At 42.1% G+C, this 13,701-nt stretch overlaps 1 protein-coding gene across 1 annotated transcript; it reads left to right on the top strand.

Moving 5' to 3' along the window:
* Positions 1 to 1,922: 1,922 nt before the first annotated feature.
* GRPEL1 (GrpE like 1, mitochondrial) lies at positions 1,923 to 10,254 on the top strand. The gene is made up of 4 exons (XM_083358090.1): positions 1,923 to 2,017; positions 3,698 to 3,863; positions 7,153 to 7,234; positions 8,435 to 10,254. Exons 1-4 carry the CDS (start codon positions 1,941 to 1,943, stop codon positions 8,779 to 8,781), a joined length of 672 nt encoding a protein of 223 aa, XP_083214216.1. The 5' UTR covers positions 1,923 to 1,940; the 3' UTR covers positions 8,782 to 10,254.
* The last annotated feature ends 3,447 nt before the right edge of the window (positions 10,255 to 13,701 follow it).

The following is a 13,701-nucleotide window of genomic DNA, read 5'->3' as shown; positions in this document are numbered from 1 at the left end:
TATGTTTTAGCCTCCAGTCCTCCAATCATCTTTGTTGCTTTTCTCTGTACTCTTTCTAGAGTCTCAACATCCTTTTTACAGCGTGGTGAACAAAACTGGATGCAGTATTCCAAGTGTGGCCTTACCAAGGCATTGTAAAGTGGTATTAGTACTTCACGTGATCTTGATTCTATCCCGTTAATGCAGCCTAGCACTGTGTTGGCTTTTTTGGCAGCTGCAGCACACTGCTGGCTCATATTTAAGTGATTGTCTACTAGGACTCCGAGATCTCTCTCACAGTTGCTACTATTGAGCAAGGTACCACCTATACTATACCTGTGCATTTGATTTTTCCTGCCTAAATGTAGAACCTTACTTTTTTCACAATTGAATTTCATTTTGTTAGATAGTGCCCAGTGTTCAAGTCTGTCCAGATCCTCCTGTATCTTAAGCCTATCTTCTGGAGTGTTGGCTATTCCTGCCAGCTTGGTGTGGTCTGCAAATTTGATGAGTTCCCCATCTATCCCCTCATCCAAATCGTTGATGAAGACGTTGAAGAGCTGCACGGACCTCTTCTAGATTTTCCTCTTGCCTTTCCGAGTTAACTCCTTGGTCTGTCATTGAGCAAGAATTGACTTTGTAGGGAAGCATACTATCATTTGATGTATATTTAACATATATTCTCCCTTTATTTACCAATTATATAATATTTGTATGCAATCCACATGGCGAGGTTTGGGGAAACTTACAATAGAAAAAATATATTTTAAAAATCATAAGATTAAAACATCGCCTGGCCCACACTGCCTCCGCTGCCCGCATTGCGCAGGCCCGCCATATAGAGTGGGCTCTGCTGCTCCCACAGCACCAGCCGCGGCCCCAGGGAGGGGAGCCTGCCGCCAACACCCTTCGCACCTGTGACTGCAGCAGCACTGGGCCCCCACCCCCGCCTCCTGCGCCCGCCAAGATGAGAGTTCCAGCACCTTTTTTTTTTTTTTTTTAGAAAAAAAGCACTGGTCAGGGGTCTTCAGACTTGGCCCTTTTATGACTTGTGGACTTCAACTCCCAGAATTCCTCAGCCAGAGTGCCTGGCTAAGGAATTCTGGGAGTTGAAGTCCACAAGTCATAAAAGGGCCAAGTTTGAAGACCCCTGTTTTAAGTTAAGTTTAGAAACCCGGGCAGAGAGCCAGTTCGGTAGAAGAAAGCCAAATTCGGCGTCGTTAAGGCACCAGGGTAGAAACCGGAAGACGGAGAGTTCTAGTTCCGCTTTAGCTGCAAAGCCAGCCGGGTGACCTTCGTTCAGTCGCTCCGTTCTCTCACCCCCCTAAGAAGGCGGCAGTGGCAAATCGCTTACGAAATCTTGCCAAGAAAACTGTAAGGATTAGTCCAGGTCAGGCAACCTTGGCTCTTTTATGACTCGTGGACTTCAACTCCCAGAATTCCTGAGCCAGCATGGCTCAGCATGAAAACCTCTCCCTTTTCCCTCAGCATGGCTGGCTCAGGAATTCTGGGAGTTGAAGTCCACGAGTCATAAAAGAGCCAAGGTTGCCTACCCCTTGTCCAGGTAGTCGCCAGGAGTCACCACCGATTCGAAGCCACACGCTCACACATTTTTTTAAAAAAGAAACCCAGACACCTAAAGTATCCTTCGGTTAAATTTGACTTGTGTACGTTGCGGAACAACTGACATTTTCTTAATTCGTAGGGAAACATGAGTTGCCAAGCAACCGTGCCTCCGCCGATAAAGCACTTTATACTTCATCTCCTTAAAATCGGAGACCGACCCCGCTTAAGCGGCGGAAAACGAGAGAGAGAGAGCGAGAGAGAGCGCTCTTCATGGCACGTGGTACCAAGGGCGTTCCTAATTGGCTAAGTGAGCCGCCAAGTACGACAGGCGCGCCCTCTGATTTGTCGGGATCAGTTTCCGTTGGAAGTTAAGCGGAAGGGACCCAGGTGGCGGCATGGCGGCGGTTGTGGTGTTCGGCGCGAGGCGGCTGGCGGGGCGAGCGGCTTTTCTCTTGTCCGGGGCTTCGCGGCGGTAAGAGGGAGAAGATGGAGGCGGCGCTTCTCTTTTTTTTTTCCTGGGAGAGGAGCACGGCTGGGAAACCTCAGGCGAATATATATACATATATATATATATATATATATATATATATATATATATATATATATATATATATATATATATATATATATATATATATATATATATATATATATATATATATATATATATATATATATATATATATATATATATATATATATATATATCTTTTCGAGCAGGGCCTCTCGCTCTTTAGGAAGGCGAGGTAGCCAGTCTCCCCAGAGTGGCGTGTAGCGCAGGGACGGCTTCCAACCAAATCAGACGCTTGGAGGAGTTGGGAAAGTGCTGTGCCGAGAGAACCGGCAGGAAGGGAGGTTGGCCGGGTGGAAAGGCCTGTCCTGCAAGTGACGAAACCTGGGTGTAGAGCTGGGCCGCTTTCTTCTTGCGAAGGTGGGAGAGATGATACGACCTTCCCTGGTTTTGCTTTTCGGATTTTCTCAGCGGTGCTTCGAGGGAATATCTTTTTTTAAAAAATTTTTTTTTGAAAAGCTTGTGTGTATCAGGCAAATGCTGTTTACTAAATCTCTTCAAAACTAAGAGCTGCAAAAGACAAGCAAAAGGTTGTTAAGGCAAACCAGTCTTATGGATTACTTCTTTCTCCTTGCACTCCTCTTTTTTTTCCCTTCAATTTTACCTCATGACAATTTTACTGCCCCAAAATAGGAAAAATTAGGTTTTTAAAATCCCGGATTGTAGGTAAAGCAGGAAATTAAATAGCAGTTTGCTTGGTCATAGTGAAAGGACCTAAATGTCCACAGTATATAATGGTCACTCAGAATGACTGTTGGTATCTGGGACGGTACTGTAGTAAATAAAATAACTGTGAAAGAAGATGGAATGGGCCAAGGATTGGATTGAAATAAAATATTGCCTGATATATATATTATTTTAAGGATTAAATTCTTGTTTGTTTTAACGTTATGTTAATATACCCAAAGCTAAAACCATTCTTCCTGTTTTCTTATTTTTAAAAGCCTCTTAAAGTAGGTCATATAAAAAAAAACTGGATAGTACTAATGAAAGACTGTAAGCAGGCTGGAATAATGTTCACTTTTGCTAAAATAGGCATGGAATTTGAATAATAGAACTGTTCAGGTCCCTGGGATGGAATAACCTTTTGAAATAGAATGATGGGTGTAGGACTAGAATAAAAGCTTCTAGAATCATGTTGGGGTCTACAGTGGTCATGGTAAACTTATCATAGAAAAGTGCTTTTGTAGATGATGTGACAACAGGTTTAATGTCATTATTTTTTATTTTATTTTAATAATTGGAGAAGTAGATGAGAATTGTTATGTCAAATAAAGGACAACTGTTTGATTGCACAAGAGGGCACTTGTTGATCCAAAAAGCGGACCCTGTACCTGCAAGAAAAAAAGCGATGACGATGATGGAAGTACTAATTTTAATACAAGGATAAGTGATCTCCCGGAGAGACTTAATTTGTATGCCATTGGCAAAAAAAAACAACACACACATTAAGTGGTTTGGGATCAGAGTGTTAAGCGGCATATTGCCAGTTTTTCTAATAGAAAGCATCTTTTTTCTTGCTCTAAAATACTTTGGATTTGTGTGCACTCATATTCCTAATTTTTTCTGATGTTGGTTTAGGTCTACTCAGCTGCTTTGCACAATGACCCAGGAAAAAAGCACTGGACCAAATTTGGAAGAAGAACAAAGCCAAAGGCACAGTGAACAAAAATCTGATTCTTGCTCTGATGCAAATATATTAACCAAGGAAAAGACTAAACTGGAAGAGCAATTAAAGGAAATAACTGTAAGAATATTTATGTATTGTAGGGAAAACAATAATTGTTTTGAATCTTAATGGAACTGAACCACATGTCATAGGGTGTGCTCATTTTTTAAAGCTAACACTGGGTGGGCATAGCCAACCAGCCACAGAATGGTTGCTTAACAAAAAATAAACTGGTGATATTACTCTCTGCCTCCATTCCCTTCAATATCATTTTGGTCTACTTTGGGGCAGCTGAACAGATTCCCAAATGTCAGTCTGCAATCTCAGTTTTATTATGGAAGATTGCCTGTGAGGACTAGAATCATTCTTGGAAGTAGGTCACCTGCTTAAGCAGGGGGTTGGACTAGAAGACCTCCAAAGTCCCTTTCAACACTCTCATTCTGTAATAATGTAATAAGGATGTTACTAAAAGTTGACACTGGATCATGCCTGCTTTTTTTTTTTAAAAAAATAAAATACTAAAAAACAGGTATGATAGAGATGTATGCGTATAGTTTAAGACCATAATTGAGCCTAGCAATTACAATCATAAGTCATGACGGTCATAAAGTGGATCATGTGACCTGATTTTACAAGTCTTTACAGTGGTTAAGTGAACATGGTTGTTAAGCAAACTCATTGTTTATGGTGGGTGGTTTTCTATCTGGGATGGTCCTCTTCTACTGAATGCACAGCTTTGGGAGGGACACGCATGGAGTGGTGATGGAGGAAGGGGTTAGGGTTAGGTTGCAACCAGTCCCTAGTGCCCAAAAGGTTAGGGACCGCAGAGTCAAGTGAAAAATCAGAGTTCTGGAAGACAGTTTAATGCAGGGGTCTTCAAACTTGGCCCTTTTCTGATTTGTGGACTTCAACCCTCAGAATTCCTCAACCAGCATGCCTGGCTGAGGAATTCTGGAAATTCAAGTCCACAAGTCATAAAAGGGCCAATTTTGAAGACCCCTGGTTTAATGCTTTATAGGTAGGCCTCAACTTACCACCACAATTGGGACTGGAACTTCTGTTGCTAAATGATGCAATCATTAAGTGAGTTGCACCTGAATTTACAATTTTATCACAGTCATTAAGCAAATCATGCTTTTTTAAAAAAACCCAGTTTCCGCCATTAACTTTGCTTGTCATAACCCTCTGGGAACATCAGAAACAGTGATCATGAAACCCCAGGATGCTGCAACTGTCATAAATACATGCTGGTTGCCAAGTGCCTAAATTTTGATTGTGACTGTAGCAATGCTATATAATCATAAGTTTGAAGACTAGTCATAAGTCATTGTTTCCAATGCCGTTGTAAGTGAATGGTTGTTAAACAAATGGTGTCAAGTTGAGGATTCTCTGTATCATGGTTAAAAACTAATTCCAATGCCATAGAAAGGTGTTTCCCATTGTTTCCAGTTTTAAAGAAAGGACATATAGGAGTTCCTGGACAATCTGCTAAGCAACCTTCGGCAACAGGATCACATCTGGAACAAGTGGAATTTTTAGTTTATGTGAATAAGAATTTTAATTAATGATTAGTTGTAGTGCAAACTAAAATTTGTGATTCTTAAAATCACTTAGCAACATAGTTCCTGGTCCAAATTATGGTCATTAACTGATGACTGCCTGTCTCTGCAGTTAGAGTGAGTTCTTACACAGCTAGTCCTTGACTTTCAGCCATTTATTCAGCAATTGAAGTTACGATGATGCTGAAGGAATGGTGGTTATGACTGGTTCTCAGAGTTCCAGCCATTCCAGCACCCCCACAGTCATGTGATCACACTCTGAGCCTATGGCAGCCAGCTGATACAACCAGTTGCAGCACCCTGCAATCATGTGACCACCATTTGCAATCTTTCTTGCCGGCTTTCCAAGAAAATAAGTGGGCAAGTTAAGAGGGAATATCGCTAGTCACTCGAATAAGTCTCCATCTGTGTACCCTCCATTAACCTTTCTGTGCTTGGAACACACTGGCCACCTATGCATTCCTGCACGTCCTGCTCAACTGTACCACACCTCTCGTGTATTTTTCTCCAATCCTTGCCACAGTTCCTTTGCACCCTCCCAAACTTCCATTGTGTCTCACTCACACATTCCCCAACCCACACTGCACCTTTCTCACATCATGCATCCCTTTGCACTCTCCCCGGCCCTCACATTGCCCCTTTAGCCTCATGCATCCACTAGACCAGGGATCAGCAACCTGAAACAGTGAAAGAGCCACTCGGAACCTCACAAAAGGAAAAACTGGGAGCCACAAAAAATGTGTGCACATGCGCATACATGAGCACATGCGCAGAACAGAGTTTGACTGAAGAGTGGAGACAAGGCGAGATATGCACCTACCCTGCATATTTGAATTGATTGGTTGAACTTTTTTAGTCCCACTTTTTTTTTTGGACTGTACATGTCAAGAGGACTGGGAGAGACGGCTGAAAGAGCCGCAAGTTGCAGACCTGTGCACTAGACCCTTGCCATGCTACCCCTGCACACCATCCCAACCCACACCTTCATGCACCCTCCCTGACCTGCACCTTCTCTCAGCCTTTCCTGCATCCCTAGGCACCCTCCCCAGCCTCACTGTGTACCTCCTCTGCATTCCTTTGTGCCCTTTCCCACCAGGCAGCAGCCACTTACCTGCTTGTGAGTTGCCTGGGATCACAATTTCCTCCCAGCTTGTGGGAAGGTGGCAGGATGTTGCATTACCTAACAATCATAGGATTCATTTAACAGCAGCAACTGGGAATGTAGGAATTGTAGGAGTTCTAGTCACAGTTGCCAACATAAATTGAGGATTACCTATATTATGCTAAGTGATGATGGTTTGTAACTCACTTGTTAAATCAAATCAACCATAAACAAATAGATCAACCATAAAGTCAAAATTGGCCGTAAACCATAACTTGGTGTGTGCAAAACAAAGCCACATTATTCTGTGCAATATAAGAAGCGATTTATTATGTCACTCCCATCCCATTTAACGTACAAATTGCTGCAATAGTAGGTTTATATTTTTAGCCAGGTATGATTGATATACCTCACTGACAGTGTTCACACTACATCCTAAGTCACAACAAAGGATTAATGAGAATGTATGCATTTCTATCTATCCTCCATTGCTTGGGATTCATTAACTAGGGTTGAAAGTTTAGCATGTCTTCTGAACCTATAGTAACACATATTTGGGACTTCCAAAATAATCAGAATAAAGTACAATTAAAAACCTCACTCGAAAAGTTATATGGATATAAATGGGGATGGAATGAGGGGAGTTCTATAATTTGACTGACTTTATATTTCATCTTATGTTGTTACACTTCTTTTTTTGTTCTAGGATAAATATAAACGTGCCCTGGCAGATGCAGAGAATCTGCGGCAGAGAACTCAGAAATTGGTAGAAGAGACAAAATTATATGGTACATTCACATTTTGCTTATTGGAATTAGAATGCAGGTGCAAGCCCGAACATACAGATTTTGACTAGGTTTATCCATATATCAATTGAATGCTCTTGGCTCAATGTGTGTACTCAGTTATTGTAAATTGTTAACGATGGTCCATGGTATCGTATATTGTACAAGCCAACCAATTATAGTTATAAAATACACCATAGTTACTAGTGTTTTTTTTTATTCATGTAGTGGTCATTGATTAAAACTATTTAGTTTTCTGCTGGGACTGTTGTTATCAGTGCTTGATTTTCTTTTTGGGGTGGGGGGGCTTGGTAAGAATTGGAAACAAAAAGATATGAGGACTGGATTCTTTATTTGGAAAAAAAAAACCCCTAGGACAGTGATGGAGAACCTTTTAGAGGCTGAGTGCCCGAACTGCAACCCAAAACCCACTGATGTATCGTTGGGTGCTGGTGGGCGTGGCCCATTGGGTGGGCGTGGCTGCGGTGGTAACGGCAGACTGGGTGGGACTAAAAAGTTCAATCAATTCCAACTTTGCAAGATCTTTTTTTTCTGTGAGAAGTTGAAATTGGTTGATTGAACTTTTTTTTTTTGCACACAGCAGCGAAGGCCTAAAGCAAAAAGGTTTTATAAAACCCAGCTGAAGGCATAGGACTGGGGTGATGGTGCCCATAGAGAGGGCTCTGCGTGCCACCTGTGGCACACGTGCCATAGGTTCGCCACCACGGCCCTAGAAAATAATTTCAGAAAATAAAGACTGGCATCTGCAATGAGAAACTACATTTGCCTAATAACCTTTAGCACACATCACCTGCTATTCTACAGAGGAAAAAGTAGAGTGCAGCTATTTTACCATATAGAAGCTCTGTTATAATTTGGTGCTGAGTCTAGAAAGACTTAAAAGTATTGGTAATTGGTAATCATTGGTTATAAATTTAGTTGTTTTAAAAAATATCCATTGATTGGATCTACATTTAAAAAGTCATACTGTAGTCCCACTGAAATGAATATAGTTATGATAACTTGTTCTGATGTGCAGCATGATCATGATTCATTCTGGATGTAGCTGATTCTCAGCTTCAATTTATTATAGTAAAATCAAAATGTAGCGAAAATACATTTTCAAATGCCATTTTTACATGTTGAAATATTCATCTATATTTTAAGGATTGATTATAATTTTACTATGGTTTTGCACTTTAGGAATTCAGAGTTTCTGCAAGGACTTACTGGAAGTTGCTGATGTTCTGGAAAAAGCAACCGAGTCGGTTCCCAAAGAAGAACTAAAAGATGAAAACCCCCATTTGAAAAATCTTTATGAAGGTCTTGCCATGACTGAAGTTCAAATACAGAAAGTGTTTAAAAAACATGGATTGGTGAAATTGAATCCTCTCGGAGCCAAATTTGATCCTTATGAACATGAAGCATTATTTCATGTCCCCACAGAAGGGAAAGAACCGGGCACTGTAGCTTTAGTATCAAAGGTTGGCTATAAATTGCATAGCCGTACTTTAAGACCTGCATTGGTAGCTGTTGTGAAAGAACAATAGCAGTCTAATCTGAAAGATTTAATAAGCATCACATAGATACTAGTTAGATTTCTTAATAATGGCCCATTATATAGAGGTGATTCATCAAATGAAGTGGGGATACAGAGGAAAATAACGGACGGGTGATAAAGCATATAGAGCAATGTGAAAATGTTTTTAAATGAATGTATATAATGTGGAGACAATGCAAACTACAAATATAAATTACAACTTCAAATTATATATAGTACCTATTCATTAATGTAAGTCCTCAAGGATACGTTGCCTAATAACAGGGCAACAAGAAGAATGCCATATAGGTATTTCCACATTGAAATCTTCCGAACTATGCTTCTGTTCAAGCCCTGTCCTAAGCTGAGATTGCGCTGTGGTGGAACAAAGATGGTGGCAAGATACACATGCACAACCAATAATGGCATCATCCTATGCGTGCAGTGAGATCACTGGAAACCATTCCTTGTCGATGCCACTTAGCATCTCCTAAGTGCTTTAATTCATACAAAGGTGTCGGAATAGTACAGTGCTAAAGTAATATGCAATTAATCTAAATATTTTTAATTGTTTGATGCTTACCTTTAAATTGAGAGTTGTTTTGCATCACTTAGAAGACATTACTGGAAACGAGCAAAGTGAACAGGAGGTATAGATGACTGTGACATGCAGCTGTATATGAATGCCTTTGAAAATTGACTCCTGCTCGAGAGGGTCAGCTTTCCTATTAGATTTCAGTCTTCCCGTAAGAGCACAGCAGCTTGTCTTTTCTTTCCTCCTTTGTCTTTTCTTTGTGTCATCTCATTGCAAATCTAGTTCCACAGTTTTCTTCCCGATGAAATTACTAAGCCCCATCTCTTCTATTTTTCCTGAAGGGTGGGAAATGGTGTCATAGGCATTTCTTTGTATGAACGGTCTGTATGTAAGAAGTAGTTGGTATATGCAGAGGGGGATCAATATTTTTTAACTGTAGCATCTTGCATTTAATTTTGACAATTATGATTATGCCCTTTCGGGGGGAATAGTAAAGGTCATATATTGTAAATTGATATGCTTGATATATTCATCTAACTCAGGGGTAGGCAACCTCGGCTCTTTTATGACTCATGGACTTCAACTCCCAGAATTCCTGAGTCAGCATATCTGATGCTGATCTAACTCAATGAGAGATCCTGTGATAAAAGTTGCGCAAAATGAGGTTTCATCAGGCTGAAAAAGGTACTGCTTCAGGAACAGTGGTATTTGTACCTCTGTTACTTCATTAGTAAGAGTAACATAGAACTGTAATTGGTGACTTTGGTATTCACTGGTGTATGCAATTTTCCCTGGCTATTGAGTTCCATCATAAAACGCAAGCACCAGAAACTGACAACATATGATCTTTAATGTTAAAAATGTTTAGCTATATTGTTTTGTGATATCTCCTTGCTCTTGGAAGAATTTTGTTATTTTTTTAGATTAAATTGTGCCTGCATGCAATATGTTGCCAGCCTCCATGTGTATGATAAGCTATTTGTGACAGATATGTAAGGTTTGCTGAATGATATAGATCTATCATTGACTGCAAGTATATTTTAGTATTATCCTTCTCCTGAACTGTATACTAAATTGGCACATTAGCAGAAAAACTTTCATCACTTAAGTAGAAATTACTGACATGCAATATGTGCAGTTGCATGCAAAGGTTTATGTATGCCTAATCAAATTATATATTGCAATGAAATAGTGAAGAGAAGTTGAATTTTGAATGCACACACTTTCTGTGCATAATGTTGGGACACTTTCAGATGTCAGATCTGTCAGATGCAGAACTGTCCTAAAAATACACCCAAATTAACCATGGTCCTTGTAAAAGTTAATGGTTTTGGAATGGCCTTCATTGTTCTCAGACTTGAAATAAACATTTGCATACAGATGGACCTAAGAATATTTCTAATATTCTGATATTATGCAAGAAGAGTGAGGAAAAAAGTAATCCTGGAAACTGTTACTTCTAGCAAAGGTGCTCAAAATTCTAGTGGAAAGGGTATTCAGTTATGTATCTGCCATATTCACTTTAAAAAAAACAATTGCATATGCATAGTGTGTACTCAGATTTGCAGAAAGATCCTATGTTTAAATTGTACAACATAATTCTTTTGTTGGCTTCTCTTCATTTAGAGATTCACAGATGTATACAATTTATTCTGAACTTTTCCATGCATCCATGTAGTGATTCTGATTTCTAAGGTTGAAAATACAAGAAATTGTAATGTAACTCAAAGCACATTTACTAGTAATTAACTGACAAATGAAAGAGTTATTCCTCTGCTGCACATGCGGTAAATTATGTATTCAAAAGAAGTTTAGGAATAAGCTTAACAAAAAGCTATCAAGACTCATTATCCAGCAAAGTGAGTAGACCAGAAGTACGGTTTTAGTAATGGATATTTTATCAGAATCTTGCCTATGTATAACTGAGATTGTTCATACCCAACAAAGTGTGTCTTTCCTTTTTAAGTAGTTTGTGAGGAAATATGGGAAGCACGGGTATTATAAAGACCACTAAGAAAGTAAAAAAACCTTGCAGTTACACTGTTGAAAAAAGTAGCAGGAAAGGAAATACAATCATTTCAGGACAACAGCCAAGGCCTTTTATCAACTGCTACATTGCTAAAACATGTTGAGGCACACAAAGCATCATACATAAAACACATCACCTGTTATATTCACATGTAGCCTGGTAATATGTACGTTTTCTATTTTTGGATTCTTGCCCAAGAGAATCAGTGTTTAAACAAGACTTCTGGGTTAGGCGTTGCGGCGTTACAGGCGCAGGAAAACGGCTGTTTTCCACATCTGATTTCACTCTGCTAGGGACTCTAAAAAGGGTCTAAAGTCATCCCGGAGAGGCGACAAAGGGGACCCTCATCAATCACAGAGGGGCAGCGGCCCTTTTGTTTGATCCAAAGAAGCCCTTCAAACCAGCAGAAGACTGGCCAACAACCCAAAATAAGCACTAATTAGCAACCTTTGAACAACACGGAACTGGGTGAGAACGTAATCCTCTATATATAATTTTAAAACTTCCTGGAAAAAAGAATTCCCAAAGCAAAGAATAGCCCCAGATGATAGAGGGTGTATTTCTGACCCATTCTCTCAAGAAAAGGGAAGCAGTAAATAACTTTCTTTGGAGGGAAATTAGAGAAAACCACAAGATTAATTTGGATTTAATATATAGACATAGCTTTGACAAATTTGGGGACTAAACAGTATTTTTAACTTTCTTTTTGGAAAAGATATTTGGAAAGTTGGTGAAATAAGTTTGGACTTAGAAGTTGGAAGGTGGATGTTAGCGATATCTAGTGGTGAACTTTGGCATTACCATTTTTTATGCTTAAAGAAAATTTGGCACGAAGCCCAGACATAGATAAGGCTTTGTTGTTCCTGGAAACTCTCTGTCAAATCCTGTCCATGAAAAGCAGGAAGAACGCACAACAGGAACGGGAGACGACCCACAAAAGAAATGTGTTTATTGCAGGAACACAGCAAATCCAAGCAGGAGCAAAGTCAGCGTTGGCTGCTCACTGCATCCAACACTGTTATAGCTGCCTGGTGCACACACCCACACCCGCCCAAACAAACCAACTTCCGCCTCTTCCCCTATATACACTCCACCCCTTCCCTTTGGCTCCTGCCTTTCCCCGAGGTACAGCATGCCCCTCCCGCCAGGTACGTAGCCCAACAAACCCTAACACCGCGGTCCCACACCCCATCACCATTCACAGCAACCACCTCCCACCTAAGGACATTCCCTTCACGACCCCAGGCCCCTGGAACCCCACCACCCGCAGTCCCTGGTACCACTGCGTTCCCAGTCAGACAGGCCCGTTCCGCCAGTCCGGGTTCTGTCTGCCACGCAATATGGGAGGCCTGGGCCAGCAGCTGCGCTCCTGCTTTCTTGCAAGCAAGGCACCCCCATGCCAGCACCGCCTCCAGCGCCGGTCGCATTGGTGCACGGGTTTCTGCTCCTCCGATCTTGCCCTCTCGGCAGGCCTCCGACCTCCAGGCACGGTCTCAGGCCTTCCCTGTACGTCCTGTAGCCCGATGTCCAACTGCACGGCTACCCGAAACCATTCCTGCAACCGGGCTGGAACACTGCGCACCACACATGCCCTACGAAGAGCCCCGTTGAGTCCTGCCTTGAAGTGGTGCATGAGAAGGCGCTCCGGCCACGAGCGCAGTTTCCCGGCTACCTTATGGAAGTCACCGATGTAGTCCACCACTGGTCTGCCCCGTTGTCGAAGGGTCAGCACGTCGGCTTTAGCGTGTACTCGTGAGACATCCTTGAAACGGGCCCGTAGGGCCTCTAGGAAGAGTCCGACGTCCCCCAGCTTACGGGCGTGTTCACTAAAAAGGTCGGCAGCCCAGGCTGCGGCCTCCCCCTGCAAACAACCACCACCATTGACCACTGGGATGGGTAGGTCTGGGCGTACCTGTCCATATGGTTTGTCACCTGTCCCAGAAACATAGCCAAGCGATCAGGGTGGCCGTCGTCATCGGCAGAGTTGGTGGGCCCCACACCACACCTGGCCCCCAGGGCCCCGCCTGTGCACCCAGGGCCCTAGTGCGCCCGGCTGGTCATGTTGTTTGCTGGCTGGGGCCTCTGTCCGTTCCTGGCCAGGATTCCGGACCACTCCGCACCATGGCCGCTGGGGGTTGAGCTTCAGGGCCCTCATTTGGGACACACTCAGGCTGGGTGGACCTCGGAACCTCGGGCTGGCCAACTGGAAATGAGACGGGCCTGACCGTACCGACTGGGTCCCCGCGAGGGACCAGCATCCTGCATCTTACTCGGGGTCTGTGACCATCCAAGGAGTGGGTTCTTGGCAACCAGCCTCCCCGAACCTGTCCCTTAGTACGTCCATGGTTTGGCTGCCTGGGGCGGTG

The sequence above is a fragment of the Vipera ursinii genome, assembly GCF_947247035.1.
Source record: "Vipera ursinii genome assembly, chromosome: 3".
NCBI classification, from domain to species: Eukaryota; Metazoa; Chordata; class Lepidosauria; order Squamata; family Viperidae; genus Vipera; species Vipera ursinii.
The sequence above is the reverse complement of the archived record's forward strand: the minus strand, read 5'-3'. Positions and strand labels throughout refer to the sequence as shown.

Excerpts from the sequence above, each read along its gene's own strand:
- GRPEL1 (XM_083358090.1), top strand. The coding sequence starts at position 1,941 with ATGGCGGCGGTTGTGGTGTTCGGCGCGAGGCGGCTGGCGGGGCGAGCG. Across the intron at positions 3,864-7,152 it reads AGCAATTAAAGGAAATAACT|GATAAATATAAACGTGCCCT; the intron begins GTAAGAATATTT and ends TTTTTGTTCTAG. Across the intron at positions 7,235-8,434 it reads AGAAGAGACAAAATTATATG|GAATTCAGAGTTTCTGCAAG; the intron begins GTACATTCACAT and ends TTTGCACTTTAG.